This window comes from Equus caballus, chromosome 10, assembly GCF_041296265.1.
Source record: "Equus caballus isolate H_3958 breed thoroughbred chromosome 10, TB-T2T, whole genome shotgun sequence".
NCBI lineage: Eukaryota > Metazoa > Chordata > Mammalia > Perissodactyla > Equidae > Equus > Equus caballus.
The window spans coordinates 17,402,100-17,419,171 of record NC_091693.1 but is presented as its reverse complement, the minus strand read 5'-3'; the positions used below and the strand labels follow the sequence as shown (position 1 = coordinate 17,419,171).

Here is a 17,072-nt window from a genome sequence, read left to right as displayed (position 1 = left end):
AGAAAAAAGATTGGCCACAGATGTTAGCTCAGGTGCCCATTTAAAAAAAAAGAAAAAAAAAAGGCAAATTCACCAGTTACTTTACCCTCAGAATGAGTTTATTTGGGAATAGCCAAAGGAATTGCAATTCAGAACGCGCCAGATACCAAAAACCACAGGCAAATCCAGAGAACAAAGCAGGGGAGCTGCTTTTATAGAGAAAAAGGGGGAGTAGGGCGGGGCTGTTCCAAAGGAAAGTCCACTGGGAGAAAGTGACAGTTTGAGCAGAAATGGCTTCTCATTGGCTGAGTTGCAGTGTTTCTCATTGGCTGAACTGTGGCGTTTCTCATTGGCTGAACTGTGGCGTTTCTCATTGGCTGAGCTGCAGTGTTTCTCATTGGCTGAGCTGTGGCATTTCTCATTGGCTGAGCTGTGGTGTTTCTCAATGGCTGAGCTGTGGCGTTTCTCAATGGCTGAGCTGTGGCGTTTCTCGTTGGCTGAACTGTGGTGTTTCTCAATGGCTGAGCTGCAGTGTTTCTCATTGGCTGAGCTGTGGCATTTCTCATTGGCTGAACTGTGGCGTTTCTCATTGGCTGAACTGTGGCGTTTCTCAATGGCTGAGCTGTGACGTTTCTCATTGACTGAGCTGCAGTGTTTTTCATTGGCTGAACTGTGGTGTTTCTCATTGGCTGAGCTGCAGTGTTTCTCATTGGCTGAACTGTGGCATTTCTCATTGGCTGAACTGTGGCGTTTCTCATTGGCTGAGCTGCAGTGTTTCTCATTGGCTGGGCTGTTGCTGGGTGGAGAGAGAAATCTTCCTTGATTAGTAAAGGAGTTTTACTTCCAGTGGAAGATGCAAGCTCTGTCTCTTCCTATTTGGGGTAATTGAGGATGTGTGAATAGGGTGAGAGGCTCCCGGTTCAGGCCTTCCCAATTTTCATTTAGTTGCGGTTTCTTTTATTAATTTCTACGACTGATATCTCCAACTTACTTTGGCATGTGTCAAAAAAGAAAGTGAATGGGTGGATGGATAGAGAGAGAGAAAATGGGTAGGAATATGATATAGAAATATGGCGAAATAATTGTAGACTCTAGGTGGTGAGTATATGGGCGTTCGCCATAAAATCCTTTAAACTTTTTTGTATGTTTGAAAATTTTCATCATAAAATATGGGGCAAAATATGTGGCAAAAGCATTCGTAAAAGCATCAGCCCAGTCATTAAATTGAGTTATAATTTTTAATGGATGGATTGGAAATCTGTACCCGGGGGAAGTGGATTACAATCCTAATGTAATGACTGCCATTAATTGAAAAGTGTGGGGCTCTAAACTGGGAACACTTGTTTTAAAAATTACTATCATTATTATGGGACCAGTCCTGTGGCCGAGTGATTAAGTTCGCAAGCTCCTTCGGTGGCCCGGGGTTTCCTGGTTGGGATCCTGGGCGCAGACGTGGCCCGGCTCATCAAGCCATGCTGAGGCGACGTCCCACATAGCAGAGCCAGAAGGAGCTACAACTCAAATATACAACTATGTGCTGGAGAGGCTTTGGAGAGAAGAAGAAGAAGAAAAAAAGGGGGGAAGAAGATTGGCAACAGACGTCAGCTCAGGTGCCAATCTTTAAAAAAAATTATTAACATGATTAAATAAACAACTCCATCTCATTTAAATCTTAAACCAATCACGTGAGGGATTTACATTTTACGTGGGAGGAACTGAAGTTCCGAGAAGCAACGAAAGAAAGAATTTGGGGCGGAGGAGGAGTTCCAGGCTGAGTTGATTTGCAAATAAGCCACCACCGCATCACCTGCACTTTTTGGAGATCTTCGCACCAAGGGACCGCTGTGGCCTAACGGCCCCAACCCACAGCCCAATTCATTTGGCTGGGGGGAAAAAGCGTCCTCCCAACAACCCCGCCCCCTTCGGCCCCGCCCCTGGATATAGCCATTGTTACTCTGCCTTCTAGGGGCCACCCGGCCGCTCTGGGCCGCAGCCCCTCCCCGCGCGCGCAGGAGGGCTCTGAGCGCTGCAGCCAATCGGCGCCAGCGGCCGGTCCCCGCCCCCCAGCCTCGCCTCCCGCCTTAATCCCCGCCGCTTCCGCCGAGCCCGCTCAGAGCCACGCGGCCCGCCAGCGAGGTCCGCTCCCGGCTGGCGGCAGTCACCTCCTGGGATCCGGGACCGCGCCTTCCGCCCCCAGGGGCCTGGATCTCCCCTCCCGGACCAAGAGCCTGCCTCCCCTCTTCCCGGAGCTCCGTCTCTGCGCCCCTAGACTCGGGCTCCCCCAGCCCTCCGTTTCCGGGACCCAGGCACCCCGGGTCCCCCGCCTCCCGGATCCAGGCGTCCCTCATCTGCGCCACCAGGACCTAGCCTCTTGAAGACCTCCGCTGCCTGGGCGCCTTCAGCCTTCCGGAGCCAAGGACCCCAGGTCCCAGCCTGAGAAACTCCTGTATTCCCATCCCCTGGGGCCAGGAAACCCAGGTGCTCCCAACTCCCAGGTCTTGGGTGCCGGACCCCACCTGGAACAGCAGAGGAGCCCCGGTGCCCAGCCTCGGGATCTCAAACACTCCGCTTCCAAGAGCCAAGGAACCGAGGCGCAGTGAACTCTCAACTCCGAGGAACCCTCCAAAGTTCCAGCCTCCAGGCTGTTACTGAACTCTCCGTTCTAGGAACGTCAGCGTCCTGGGAAGGAGCCCCGAAGGCTCCCAGCTTCCAGGCGCTCAGGAACCCCAGGGGCGATCGTCATGGTGGCCGATCCGCCTAAAGGAGACTCCAAGGGGTTCGCGGCGGGGGAGCCCACCGCGAACGGTGCCCTGGCGTTGGTCCCTATAGAGGACCCCGATGCGGCAGGAGGCGGTTCCCAGGACAAGGTGCGCCGCTGCCTTCGCGCCAACCTGCTGGTGCTGCTGACGGTGGCGGCCGTGGTGGCGGGCGTGGCGCTGGGGCTGGGGGTGTCCGGGGCCGGCGGCGCGGGAGCGCTGGGTCCCGCGCGCCTGGCGGCCTTCGCCTTCCCGGGCGAGCTGCTGCTGCGCCTGCTAAAGATGATCATCCTGCCGCTGGTGGTGTGCAGCCTGGTCGGCGGCGCGGCCAGCCTGGACCCGAGCGCGCTCGGCCGCCTGGGCGCCTGGGCGCTGCTCTTTTTCCTGGTCACCACGCTGCTGGCGTCGGCGCTCGGCGTGGGCTTGGCGCTGGCGCTGCAGCCGGGCGCCGCCTTCGCCGCCATCAACGCCTCGGTCGGGGCCACGGGCGCCGTGGAAGAGGCCCCGAGGAAGGAGGTGCGCGATTCGTTCCTGGATCTTGTGAGGTCAGACACCGCCAGCCCGGTGGAGGCGGGGGAGGGAGGGAGGGAGTGCTTCACCCACGTGGGGAGGGGACGCGTGTGAGGGATGGCGGGAGTGGCCACGTGGACAGGACGGGGGCTTTGGGTCCTCCCGGGCGGAACATCCCCGGGGCCTCAGGAAGAGGGCACAGGATGGTGGGAGGAGCCCTGAGCCCTTGGGGTCAGGGTATGGAGAGTGAGGACAGAGTCCTCGGGAAGGAGGCTTCTGAATGGGGGACCTGGGGACATAAGCCCGACCCCCCATGAGGGCGATAAGCAAGGAAGTCTTATAGAGGGAGAAGAAAGTGATGCTTGGGGCTTTGGGGACACACGAGAGGGTCTCTGCTGTGACAAGAGGATCTTTGGGCATGTAATCGCCCAGGATGGGGCTTCTGGATAAAGATTTGAGTCCAGGGTCAGAGGGTTTGGGACTCCCGGGGAAGGAACCCCCTTGGAGCACCTGGAGAGATCCCAGTGACCCCCACCAGGCCCTCTCCCCACACCACACATCACCCCAACACAGCCAGGCTCTTTCTCAGCCTCCCTCCCCGCCCAGTGCAGCTGGGCCCTGGCGACTTCCCCTTTTTCTAAGTTCCTGGTATGTCCTGCCACCTCCACGACTCGACTCTCCATCCCGTTTCCTCCCTGTCTGGGCTCCCGGCCACTAGGCTGCCCAGAAGGGGCCCAGTTAGCAAATGTGCAGATTGTCTTCCTTCTGGCCTCTGCTCCCCCTCCCCCGCCCCCAAACAGGGCTCTCCCCACTTTTGAGGAGGGCCGACTGCAGGGTCCCCAGGGGACCTGCTGATTCAGTGTATCCAGGTTGTTTGGGGACTTCCTGGAAGTGGCAGAAGGAAATGATGAGTCAGGAAACTGGGTTCCCCCAGCCTCGGGGGGGACATCCGTGCAGCTGAGATGAGGGACTCCGGCAAGCTTGCTGTCTAGAAGTGGCAGTGGGTGGGCACCTCCTGGCTGGGGGAGATTAGCTGGGTCATGGCCCAGCCCTGGCTGGCCTGGGGGAGGGGGGTACAGCCTGCAGACAGACACACCCACTCAAAGGCTGTTTGTGTGTACAGGCGTCCCCCGCATGCCAAAACAGACGTAACTCACGCTTGGCCAGCCACTCAGAAACTTCGCCGGAATATCTCAGTGACACCACCTTATAACCAACTGACACAGCTGGACACAGGCACACAGACACTCAGTCACGTCTGGACATGTCACATTGATGCATGGGCTTGCGCTGACTGTCACGCACCCCTCCACTGGGTACGAAGACCGCTTTAGCACAAACAGCCACTAGGAGATGCCACCGACCACACCAGCACATCGAGCATTGCCCTAGACACATGCTCAAGAGCACACACACACACACCTGCGTGGCCACCACCAACAGGGTTCCATGTCTCTGAACTCTGACCGGCGCCCCCAGCCGGATCCCAACACTTGACACACTGTCTGTGGACCCACAGCAACAGCTGTCCACCCACGTCACGGCGGGCAGGGGGATCCTAGGATGCCCAGTGGCTGGGACTCTGCCACCAGCTGGCTGGGTTTAGATCTCGGCTCTGCCTCTCCGTAGCCAGGCAAGTTTCTGCACCTTTCTGTGCCTCAGTTTCCTTTTCTGTAAAACAGGATAACTGATAATCCCTGAGGGCTGGCGTGAGGATTACGTGAGTGGATTCACGTAAGCGCCCGTAGGCGTGTCTGATGTTATTTCCATCTCACTCAGACACACGAGGCCCCTGTCCACTCCCTCACAGGCTCTGGGGTTTAGTGCTCGCTGCTGCTCACTGAAGATGCACATTCATGACACACAGCCATCCCTTGTCACTTTCTCTCACCACCTCTTTCCAACACGCCCATACCCTTCCAGCCCCCAGGGCCAGCCCTCTTAGCCTCCCAGCCCTCCAGGAGGAAGTGGCTGATGCAAGACAGCCACGGTATTAAGTTCTGCATGGGGTGGAGCTGAGGCCCTGGGTGCCTCTGCCCCGGCCACCGTGGGAATCAGTACACCTCAGCCCCAACCCGCAGTCCCCCGGGGCCTCGACACCAGCCCCAGGGGGGCAGCTCAGACTCCCCACCCCCTGCAAAGGCTGGCCGGCCTGGCTCCAACCCTGCCTGGCTGAACCTGGCGGAGGCTTGGGTGGGGGCCACAGCTGGGTGCAGATGGGGCCTCCAAGATTCTCCCTACGCCAAGAGGCCAACCCAGCACCTACTGACATCCCCCTGTGGTACTTACTAACCCCCCTATGTCTGTCTCTGTAGGAATATCTTCCCCTCCAACCTGGTGTCTGCTGCCTTCCGCTCAGTGAGTCCTGGGGCCGGGGCAGGGGGAGGGGTGGTGTCCCAAGTAGATGGGGGGTTGGGAAGGGGTGAGACACCAGTCATGGCCCCTTGGTGCCTGATTTGGGGTGATGCCTGGAAAAGTGCACATGCCCACATATTTACAGGCGATGCTATTACAGGGTTCTTGGGGGGACTTCTGAAAACCATCCGTGCCCCTCATCAAGAAGCAAGAATATGGGTTCCGAGCCCCCTCTGGGTTCACATTCTAGCTGTGTGACCCTGGGCAAGTGCCTTTACCTCTCTGAGCCTTGGGGGGTATGAATAGTCCTACCTCAGCAGGGGTGCTGGCGAGATGAAATGAGACTGTGTTTAAGAGATGTTTAAGGCTGGCTTTGAGCATCTTAGTGCCAGCCCGGGAAGGGGGAGCCTCGATGTTGATTGACACTGACGCATCCCACTCCTGTCTGCAGTATGCTACCTCCTATGAGCAGAGCTCCATCAACGGAACCCAGGTGAAGGTGAGAGCGGGGAAGGGCGGGGGGGCGGGGACACCCCTGGCCCCTTGTTGTGCTTGTTCCATTTTCTTCCTCCCCCAGCCTTCGTCTGTCCTCTGGGCCTTCTAACATTTGCTGTGCAGTGTGTTTTAAACTTTCCGCAGCCCCTCCCCAGTTTCTGTGTAATCTGTCTTTCTGGAGTCCCCGTTTTGCCCCCTCTTCTCTCTGCCTCTCCCCTGCCCCAAGCCCTGTCCTGCTCCCTAGTGCCCTTGGAGGAAAACCCAAGCCTCCTCGCCGCAGTCCATGGGACCCTCCGAGGTTGGGCCCCTGCCCAGCCGCCTGCCCGGCCTCATCTTGTGACTCTGCCTGGCTCGTTCCACTCCAGCCACAGTGGATTACTTTCCCTTCTTTGAATGTCCATGTTGCTCTCATGTCTAGGCTGTTGAACCTTGGTTCCTCTCTCTAGAACTTTCTACCACCCGTTTTTACCTGGTTCACCCCTCCTGTTCTCTAGGGCTCAGCCTCTTCCTCCAGGAAGCCCTCTTGATTCCCTCTTACCCTCCCCAAGGTGGCTTCCCCCCCTCTCGGTTCGCACGCTCCCCTGGGGCCCCCATTCCAGCCCTACCCTCTCTGGGTGGTCCCTGGAGACAGAGCTATTTCTCCTGGACCTGGACTGTGAGTCGTGGGAGGAAGGGGCCTGAGGAGCCGGCCCGGAGTGACTGCAGGTGACTGAGCGCTCCCTCCTGTCCCCGTCTGTTCCTTGCCCAAAGGTGCCCGTGGGAGGTGAGGTGGAGGGTATGAACATCCTGGGCCTGGTGGTGTTTGCCATCGTCTTTGGCGTGGCCCTGCGGAAGCTGGGGCCTGAGGGAGAGCTGCTCATCCGCTTCTTCAACTCCTTCAACGACGCCACCATGGTGCTGGTCTCCTGGATCATGTGGTAGGTGGTAGGAGAGGGGCTGGGGCTGTGGGAGAGGGCGACCCTCCATCCGCTCCTTGGAAAGCCAGATGGCCTGGATTCAAATCTGACATCGACTATTCCCTTGCTGTGTGACTTTGGGCAAGCCGCTTACCCTCTCTGTGCCTCAATGGCCTCATATATAAAACGAGGGCAGTACTGTATTCCATGAGAGCTGAGACAGATTCCGGCACCTTCTTGCTCTTACTGGAAGGTGACAGACAGCCAAGCTGCGGCCACAGCCAGACTAATGCATCTCAGTTTTAGAGATTTAAATGGAATCCAGTCTTAACCTTTGGATCGCTGATGTAACATAGTGCTGCTTGACAGAGTTATGAAGATGAAGTTGGTGACCCAAGTAGACGTAAAGCTCTTAGAAAGTGCTGTAAACGCCTGGCACTTACTGAGATTCACTTCCTGTTCTCTACGATTGTTCTTTTTACGAGCTTTGTTCAATGACCCCTGATAATGAGGGGGAGACTGATGCCGAGGCCTCCACCGTCCCCCCCTCCCCCAGTCTCATCTCCCCACCGTCTCACACGGACTCTCAGCGCCTGCCTGGCCTAGAGGGTCAGAAATCGGGCGAGGGGCCGGTGTTGCTGCATTGCTGAGAAACCCCACACGCCCACCCACCCTGATTGCTGCGCAGCCGACATCTCAGAGGCAGCTGGGCGCGGCCGGAGTGAGTCTTGACCAGTAAAAACTCCGCTGCCCGGGCTGGGTGGTGTGCGGGTCAGAGCAGGCTCTGCCACTGGCAGCTTGGGTTCCCACCCCGGCCCTGCCGCTTCTCAACCCTGTGCCCTAGGACAAGCGGCTTAGCCCTCCGAGCCTCAGTTTCCCCATCTTAAAAAAGGGGTTGGCAGTACCAGGCACAAATGAGTTCCTACGTGTCATGTTCTTGGGACGGTGGCCAGTCTATATAGCGTGCACCAGTAAACAGTCTTAGCTAATATTTATCATGTACTTTTTTGTGTAACTTCTGGGCATATCTTACTGGCCAGAACTTGGGCCTTTGGCCAAACCTGGCTGCACAGGTGGCTGGGAGATGGTGCCTTTCTGCTGTCACTAAGCAGGAGAAGACAGACAACCAGCCATTGCGATCAAGCAGGCAAGGAAGTGATCTTGGGACGCCTCCTGCCTGGGGGACACGGGCACCCGTAGCATCTTCCCTCCGGGAGAATGTGCCAGTAATCCCAGCTGAAGTTTATAGATCACTTATTGTGTACAGAAAGCTTTCAGGTCACTTGAGCTGGCACCTCATGTCATCCTCCCCACATTCCTGTGCGGCTTAGCATCATCGTCCGTGTTTTACAGACCTAGGAGATTTTCTTTAATTCCGTGGTAGCCGCGCCAGAGGCTCCACGGGCGCTGCCTCGCGGGGTTGTGGCGAAGGTTCAGCCATGCTCAAGGGCACATAGATGCTTCCTACCTGGGAGTTGTTACGAAGACACCAGCTGCCGTTCCCCTATCTCCCGGCTGCACTGTCTTCAAGGCGAGAGAGCGCAGACGATGGCGGGGGTGGGGCTGGGGTGGCGAACTTCAGCACGCAATGCTCTGGGCACCTTCTGACTGCGAGGGAGGCTTGGAAATGGTCAGGCCGTGTGCCAGGCACAGCGCCCGGCCCTGAGTGGGCACGTGGGCAGTCAGCAATCTGTCTTCTGGGTAATTAGGTATGCCCCTGTGGGCATCTTGTTCCTGGTGGCGGGCAAGATCGTGGAGATGGAAGACGTGGGGCTGCTCTTCGCCAGTCTCGGCAAATACATCCTGTGCTGCCTGCTGGGCCACGCCATCCACGGGCTCCTGGTGCTGCCTCTCATCTATTTCCTCTTCACTCGCAAAAACCCCTACCGCTTCCTGTGGGGCATCATGACGGCGCTGGCCACTGCCTTCGGGACCTCCTCCAGGTGCGGCCTTGGGGTGGACCGGGGTTTTTAAGCTAAGGGGTCTGGAGCGGGCATCAAATGTCTGAAGGCTCGCGAAATTTTGTGTTTGGGGACATCGGGTCTGGGTACAGGGCCATGCTTCCTTCCACATCTGGGTATGTCCATCTGTACTGGCCCTGTCCCCTCGGAACCGGGCCCTCTCTGCAGCAGCATCTCCAAGAGCGTAGGAATTCTTAGCCGAGGTCTATCATTGGAGGAGGAGGGGAGGGGGCGTGGGTCAGTGAGCTCTCAGACATTATGGAATTTAGATAGGAATTTTATGTGTATTTTGAGGAGTACCAGGCACTATTCTCCCAGGGGGTCCAGGACTCCCCCATTTTGGAATGCCCACATTCTGCGGGATCCCTAGTGCCTTCTGGCTCTGGGAAGAGAAGGGCATGGAGAGCTGGAGAGGGCTGTGGGTGGTGGGATCTGGGGATGAGGGGGGGGGGCGGGGAGGTTAGGCTGGTGGGCGGAGCTTGGTCCGGGGAGGCTGGACTGCATGGGCGGGGCCTGGTCCAGGGGCTGGTCTGCAGAGGTGGATGTGGCCTGGGGGCGGGGCTATGGGCGGGGCTTGAGTGGTGGGCGGGGCCAGGTGAGGGCTGCGCGTGAGCTCGGATCTGCGGTCCCTCGCAGCTCCGCCACGCTGCCGCTGATGATGAAGTGTGTGGAGGAGAAGAATGGCGTGGCCAAGCACATCAGCCGCTTCATCCTGCCCATCGGGGCCACTGTCAACATGGACGGTGCCGCCCTCTTCCAGTGCGTGGCCGCGGTGTTCATTGCTCAGCTCAACAAGCGATCCTTGGACTTCGTGCACATCATCACCATCCTGTGAGTGCAGGTGGCTGCGGCTAGGACCCCCGACCCACCGGACCCTTCCCCTGAGAGTGGGCACAGGCTGAGGGGAGCGGGGCCCCTGTGGCAGCTTCTCCCACTCCCGGGGCCCCTCCCTGACCTCCCCTCTCCTCCCCCAGGGTCACCGCCACAGCGTCCAGTGTGGGTGCGGCGGGCATCCCCGCTGGAGGTGTCCTCACTCTGGCCATCATCCTCGAGGCTGTCAGCCTGCCGGTTCACGACATCTCCTTGATCCTGGCTGTGGACTGGCTGGTGTGAGTGTGGGTTTGGGAATTCAGGGGGGCTCCTGGGAAAGGGGATGAAGAAGAGGGTCATTCAGAGCCTGTACGTAGATGAGAAGAGGGGGGAAGGAGTTTTAGAGGAAAGGGGATGGGACCTGGAACGTTCCAGTAAGAGGGCAGGAACGGATCTTTGGGCTTCTAAGAGGACCCCCAGGAAGGTAGCATGCTGGAGTGGTTCACAGAGCAGACAGTCCAGGCTGCTGGTGTTCAAGTCCTGGGGCCACCGTTACTAGCTGTTATGACCGTGGGCAGGGACTTCATCTCTCTGTGTCTCAGTTTCTCCCTCTGTAAAATGGAGAGAATGGTTTCCTCCTTAGATGATTTAAAACAACCAACTCCCTTAGAACACCTGCTTAGAACAGGAAGTGGTAAATGCTACATAATTGTCAGCTGTCACCTTTAAGCTATTAAGAGCATAAAAGATTAGAAAACAGTTTGGTTTCAAAAGTTAAACGTGGAGTTATCGTATGTCTCCACAACCCCACTCCTAGGTATATACCCGGGAGAATTGAAAACGTGTCCACAAAAACTTGTACATGAATGTTCACGGCGGCATTATTCATAGTACGGAACAGGAAACAGCCTGAATGTCCGTCAGTTGATGAGTGGATAAACAAAATGTCCGTAAATCCATACAATGGGATATTATTCTCAAGAAATGGAATGAAGCTCCAGTACATACATAGATGCTGTTAGATCTGGCACTCTTTTTTTTTTTTTTTTTTTTGAGGAAGATTAGCCCTGAGCTAACATCTGCTGCTAATCCTCCTCTTTTTGCTGAGGAACACTTGGCCGTGAGCTAACATCCGTGCCCATCTTCCTCTACTTTATATGTGGGACGCCTGCCACATAATGGCTTGCCAAGCAGTGCCATGTCCGCACCCGGGATCCGAACCAGGGAACCCCAGGCCACCGAAGCAGAACGTGCGTGCTTAACCGCTACGCCACCGGGCCAGCCCCTATATCTGGGATTCTTGAAAACATTATGCTGAGTGAAAGAAGCCAGACACCAAGGACCACACAGTGTAGGATCCCATTTCTATGAAATGTCCAGAACAAGGAAATCTAGAGACAAGAAGTAGATGAGCGGGTGCCTAGGGCTGGGGGGAGGCGAGGAAATGGGGGCTGACTGCTTAGTGGGTGTGGGGGTTTCCTTTTGGAGAGATGAAATTATTCTGGAACTGAATAGTGGTGATGGTCGTACAACTCTGAATATACTAAAGCCCACTGGATGGCACACTTTTAAAGGATGGATTTTATGATATGTGAGTTATAGCTCAATTTTCTAAAATGGCACACACACACAAAAAGTGTGAGGAGACGGGTCTCTTGGGGCCCCAAGGAAAGGCAGGAATGACTCTCTGAGGTTCCAGAAGCAACAATTCTTGTGTCTCGTTGGAAGAAGCCTCACTGGGGTCCAAGGAGGGTCGAGGAGCAGGTCTTTGGGGTTCAAAGGCAGAGAAAGTATGATGCGACACTGGGATTCCAGGGGCACAGGCGAAGTGGGCGGCCTCCCGGGTTCTAGAGGAAAAGATCTTTGTGCTTCTAGGAGGAGAGGATATCTGGGATCCTGGGAGGATGGAGAGATGAGCTTCTGGGTCTCAGAGGAGTAGAACAGGGGTCTGTGAAGGAGGCGTGATGGGGCCTTCAAGGTTCCCGCGTTCGACCCTGACCCCCCCTCCCGCTCACTTCCTTGGCACTCCTCCCCTTCAGGGACCGGAGCTGCACCATCCTCAACGTGGAAGGTGACGCCTTTGGGGCAGGACTCCTCCAAAGTTACGTGGATCGTACGGAGGCGCGGAGCTCGGTGCCCGAGTTGATCCAGGTGAAGAGCGAGATGCCCGTGGCTCCATTGCCCATCCCCATCGAGGAGGGCAACCCCCTCCTCAAACACGGTCCAGGACCCGCTGGGGATGCTGACGCCTGCGAGAAGGAATCGGTCATGTAAACCCCAAGAGGGACCCTTCCTGCCCCGATACGGGGCACTTTGGACATTGGGATCGTGAGAGATGGATAAACGGACAAGCTGGGCCTCTGGGGACCCTGCCCACATGCTCCAGGAAGCCAGGGGCCCCAGCCTCCCTCTCCGACGTCACCTCTGAGAGGCCTGGCTCCTGGTGTAAATGTGTGTGTGTGCGTGTGAGTGTGTCTCCCCATATCTCCCCACTCCTCAGATCCTGTCCCTACTCAAGGCTAGGAAACAGCAAGATGGAGAAATAGCGTCCTCCCCCCCATCCCGGGAGCCTGCCTGGCCTTCCCGTCTCAGGGCACAGGGCACAGGTCGCCATGTGGAATTCTGCCCTCTTCGAGAGGAAGGATGTTCTGACGGGTCACCAGCTCCTCTGCTGGTTATTGGTGGCTATAGCTCTAGCTGTGTGTGTGTGTGTTCTGTGACTCCACGGTACGTCTCACCCGGTCCCCAGCCTCTATGTTCCCTCCACAGTAACACTCCCAGAAACCCTGGGGGGTGTCTGAGGACAAATACTGCTGTCCCTCCAGAGGATATTTTTTAGCAATAAAATTATTGAGTATATGTAATTTGATATTTTTAAGAATTTGGCTGAAAGCACTAGCCACCCAGAAAATAAACAAAAACAGGATAAATTGGACTTCATTGAAATAAAATATCTGTTCATCAACGCCATTGGAAACCACAATGAGACACCACTACACACACCTGTTGGCATGGCAGCACACCAAACGAGCACGTGCTGATGGCGTCGGAGCCACTGGACGCAGCCCCGCAGTGCTGGGGGCACTGCAAATGGTCCACTCACTTTGGGAAATCTGGGCAGTTTCTTAGCAAGTTAAAATATATACTTCGCATGCCACTCGTGAGTCTCACTCCTGGGTATTTACCCAAGAGGAAGGAAAACTTCTGTTCACACAAAAACTGGTACATCGATGTTTATAGCTGCTTTTTCTATAATTGCCAAAATTTGAAAACGAATCAATTAGATAAATTGTTATAATCATCCATGTGATGGTAGGTTACTCAGCTGGAAAAGCAAGTATTGACGTGTGCAACTTGGATCCATCTCACAGGTAATATTTTCAGTGAAAGAAGCTGGAAACAGTACATACTGTATAGTTCCACTTATGGAAAGGTCTAGAACAGGCTGAATTGGTCTATGGGGAGAGGACGGTGGTGACCCAGGAGGGTGACTTAGTGACTGGGAGGGGGCACAGGGGACCCTTCCATGATACCGAAAATGTTCTATATCTTGATATGAGTGATGCTTCCAGATGTAAACGTTTGGAAAATTTAATTAACCGGTACACTTAAGATGTGTGCATTTCACCTTATGTATATTATCTTCCAGTCAAACAATTTTTTTAAAGATTGGCACTGAGCTAACATCTGTCACCAATCTTTTTTTTTTCTTTTAATCCCCAAAGCCCCCCAGTGTATAGCTGTATGTCCTAATTGTGGGTCCTTCTGGTTGTGGCATGTGGGACACCGCCTCGACATGGCTTGATGAGCGGTGCTAGGTCTGTGCCCAGGATGCGAATCTGCGAAGCCCTGGGCTGCTAAACCGGAGCACGTGAACTTAACCACTTGGCCATGGGCTGGCCCCGTTAGTTAACCACTTTGTACAACTCATGATAAGAAATCCATTTTCCACTCGGCCATGGGGCTGGGCCCGCAGGTACACCTTGAGATCTGAACTCTTGCTGTCTAGGTAGTCCTAATAGTGGGACTTGCTGGTTGTTTTTTTTTTTTTTTTACCCCAACATTTGCTATTTCAATCAAAAACCAAGTCCGGTGTGGGTCCAAGATGTGGATGACGCCAGTTGCGGCTCCCCTGTCCTCAGGGGATCCTGTCTTGTGCCTTGTTGAAGCGTGTTACACATTATTGATAACATCTCGCTCATCCCTAGGTCCCTGAGGAACCTTCCGCGAGGTGCCTGGAGGCACCACCAATGTGGGTCCAATTATAGATGGTATCTTAAGTATCTGTAGCATCTTTTCTCAGTTTATTTAGTTACATCTCATGATCAGTGCAGTTTGCAAGGAAAATATAATTTATATCTGATCGTGCAAAATTGTGTATTGCACTCAAACATAGCCATTAATGAGTTCATTAAGTGTTGAATAATTAAGTAATTGGTGTTTTCAATGCTTCTCCTTTGCCAAAATCCTTGGTGGGTTGTTATCTAAGTGTTTAACAAGACTGTTTAATGGGGGGCTGGCCCCGTGGCCGAGCCGTTAAGTTCATGTGCTCCACTTTGGCAGCCCAGGGCTTCACCGGTTCGGATCCCGAGTGCGGACATGGCACCGCCTAACAAGCCATGCTGTGACAGGCGTCCCACATATAAGTGGAGGAAGATGGGCACGGATGTTAGCTCAGGGCCAGTCTTCCTCAGCAAAAAGAGGAGGATTGGCAGCAGATGTTAGCTCAGGGCTAATCTTCAAAAAAGAAAGTTATCCCCAGAGTTCCTATCTAATGCTTTTGGGGAATGGATTAGATTTAGGTTGTGAGGGAAGACGGGTTAAAGAGATACATACCTATATATGTAACATATTGCGTATACCATCTATACATACAATGTGTGTACATAAAAAGAATGTGTAAATGGGCCAATTTCCACCAAAAAGTACTTACTCATTTTTTTCTTATTCCTCTTTTTAAATTTGCTGGGCACATGCCACTAATTTGCCTAAAACACGGATCCAGGTCCTATAGAAAGACTGGAGCCATCTCAAACCTCCCCAGTGTGGCCAGGGGCTTAAGGGGCTCCCACACCTGGTCCCCACTAGGATGTGCATTCCATGAGGAAGCCACCTTTGTCCTGGTCACTGCTGCATACCCAGAGCACTGCAGAGGGCCTGGCGCATAGTAGGTACTCAATAAACATCTGCAGAGTGAATGAACTGGGCTTCGGTGCAGACCTGCTTGGGCATGAGAGGCTGTTACCCTGGGTTGGATTTTGCTTCTGCTACCTGCCAGCTATATGACCTTGGCAAGAGCGACAATGGCCCTGATATGCCTCACCCCAAGGCCTCTGGCAACAATGGCCCTGATACGCCTCACCCCAAGGCCACTGGTGAAGGTTTATATCAGCAGAAAAAGCACCTGCATGGCCACTCCCTGGGGCCCAGCTCCCCGCTCCCTCTCTCTCCCTTTCCCCAGTGCCCCATCCACTCCTGTTACTGGGACACCCTTCTGGCTCCTTCCAAGGAGGTCGGCTTGCAAGGGTGGGCTCAGGCTGGCCCTGGATTGGGCTTGGGCCCGGGTTCCAGTATGGGAGGCAGGCAGGTAATGACTCAGTTTTGTCTCTCCTGGAAATGGATCAATGTCTCTAGTCCTGTTGGACTCTGCCCGCTGTCAGCCTTACTGGGGCCCAATCTTATTGAGGCATCATCTACATACAATACACTGTATTCCATGAAAGTAGACGACTGGAAGAATTTTGAGAGATGCACACGCTTGTGGAAAACCACCACCACATCAAGATGCACAAGGCTCCCACCGCCCCTAATTTCCTCGTGCTCCTTTGCAGTCCCTCCCTCCCTCCACCCCCAGGCCCAGGCAACCACTGTCTGCTTTTGGGCACTACGGGTTAGTTCTTTCTCTTCTAGAATTCCACATTAGTGGAATCCCATAGTATGTAGATTTTTGCATTTGCCTTCTTTTACTTAGCATCACGCTTTTGAAATTTAGTCATATTTTTGCACAAATCAGTAGTTCATTCCTTATTTATTTATTTACTTTTGGTGAGGAAGATTGGCCCTGAGCTGACATCTGTGCCAATCTTCCTCTATTTTGCATGCAGGATGTTGCCGCAACATGGCTTGATGAGCAGTGTGTAGGTCTGCACCCGGGATCCGAACCTGCGAACCCCAGGCCACCTAAGTGGAGCGCAAACTTAACCACTACGCCACTGGCCGGCCCCACCTTTTTCGCTTTTTATCACCAAGGAGTATTCCACTGTCTGGATGTACCACAGTGTGTTTAACTCGCCTGGTAATGGCCACTAGGTGGTTTCCAGCTTGGAGCTATTGTGCATAGAGGTGCATTTGTAGGCAAGTCTTTCGGGGCCACTTTGCATAGCAAATATTTTGTAATGCTCAGAGCGACACACAAAATATTTACTGCTTGGTAACTGCATTGGGCCATCAAACAGCATCTGGGTCATGAGCCCCTTTCCCTCCCACTGAGCCCAGGGTTAACCCCCTGGCTGCTGGGTCAGGGGGCTCCCCAGGGAGAGCCAGGAGGGTAATAATAGGGGGCTCACGGCTGCGACCCTTTACCAACAGGTGAACAGTCCCTAAGTGAATGCTTGCATGTTTTAACCACCGGCATGGCCACACCAGGGCACGTGCTGGCTTGAGTGTCAGCTCTGGGAGAGTCCTCTTGGCTCCTGAAACGAAGTTCACAGATAATATAACCCACCTGCACATGATTTTAACAACAATCTCTATATTGCCCAAACTGTAATAAAAAGGAGAACTAAAAGGATCACCGTTTAGGGGCTGGCCCGGTGGCACAGTGGTTAAGTGCGCACGTCCTGCTTCGGCAGCCTGGGGTTCACTGGTTTGGATCCCGGGTGCGGACATGGCACCACTTGGCAAGCCATGCTGTGGTAGGCATTCCACATATAAAGCAGAGGAAGATGGGCATGGATGTTAGCTCAGGGCCAGTCTTCCTCAGCAAAAAGAAGAGGATTGGCAGCAGAGGTTAGCTCAGGGCTAATCTTCCTCAACAACAAAAAAAATCATTTATAACATGCACTTCAACATGCTAATATAGGGAGCCACTTCCCAGAACCCAGAAATCCAGACCCTTACACCTGTAACGTCAGCAGCTCCCCACAGAGGGGGACACGTGGTGTCCGTGTCCGGCTACCGAGAGCCGTACAGAACGTGGTCTTCTGAAATTGTTGACAATCCTTGGTCAAGTTTCGAACGAAACATGACACCAGCTTCCCTCATTTTACATGGTAGTTGCACTTCCTGGAAAATTCAGAACCTGTTAAAAC

At 54.4% G+C, this 17,072-nt stretch overlaps 1 protein-coding gene across 1 annotated transcript; it reads left to right on the top strand.

The window, feature by feature from the left end:
• Positions 1-1,944: 1,944 nt before the first annotated feature.
• SLC1A5 (solute carrier family 1 member 5) lies at positions 1,945-12,697 on the top strand. Its single transcript, XM_001917363.5, has 8 exons — positions 1,945-3,280; positions 5,561-5,603; positions 6,052-6,099; positions 6,846-7,012; positions 8,701-8,934; positions 9,589-9,783; positions 9,927-10,061; positions 11,802-12,697. The coding sequence occupies exons 1-8, from the start codon at positions 2,721-2,723 to the stop codon at positions 12,034-12,036; spliced, it is 1,617 nt and encodes a 538-aa protein (XP_001917398.2). The 5' UTR covers positions 1,945-2,720; the 3' UTR covers positions 12,037-12,697.
• The last annotated feature ends 4,375 nt before the right edge of the window (positions 12,698-17,072 follow it).

Bases quoted from the DNA above. Each gene is read 5' to 3' on its own strand.
- SLC1A5 (XM_001917363.5), top strand. From the start codon at position 2,721: ATGGTGGCCGATCCGCCTAAAGGAGACTCCAAGGGGTTCGCGGCGGGG. The intron at 7,013-8,700 runs GTAGGTGGTAGG...CTGGGTAATTAG, and splicing joins CTGGTCTCCTGGATCATGTG to GTATGCCCCTGTGGGCATCT. The intron at 10,062-11,801 runs GTGAGTGTGGGT...CCTCCCCTTCAG, and splicing joins CTGGCTGTGGACTGGCTGGT to GGACCGGAGCTGCACCATCC.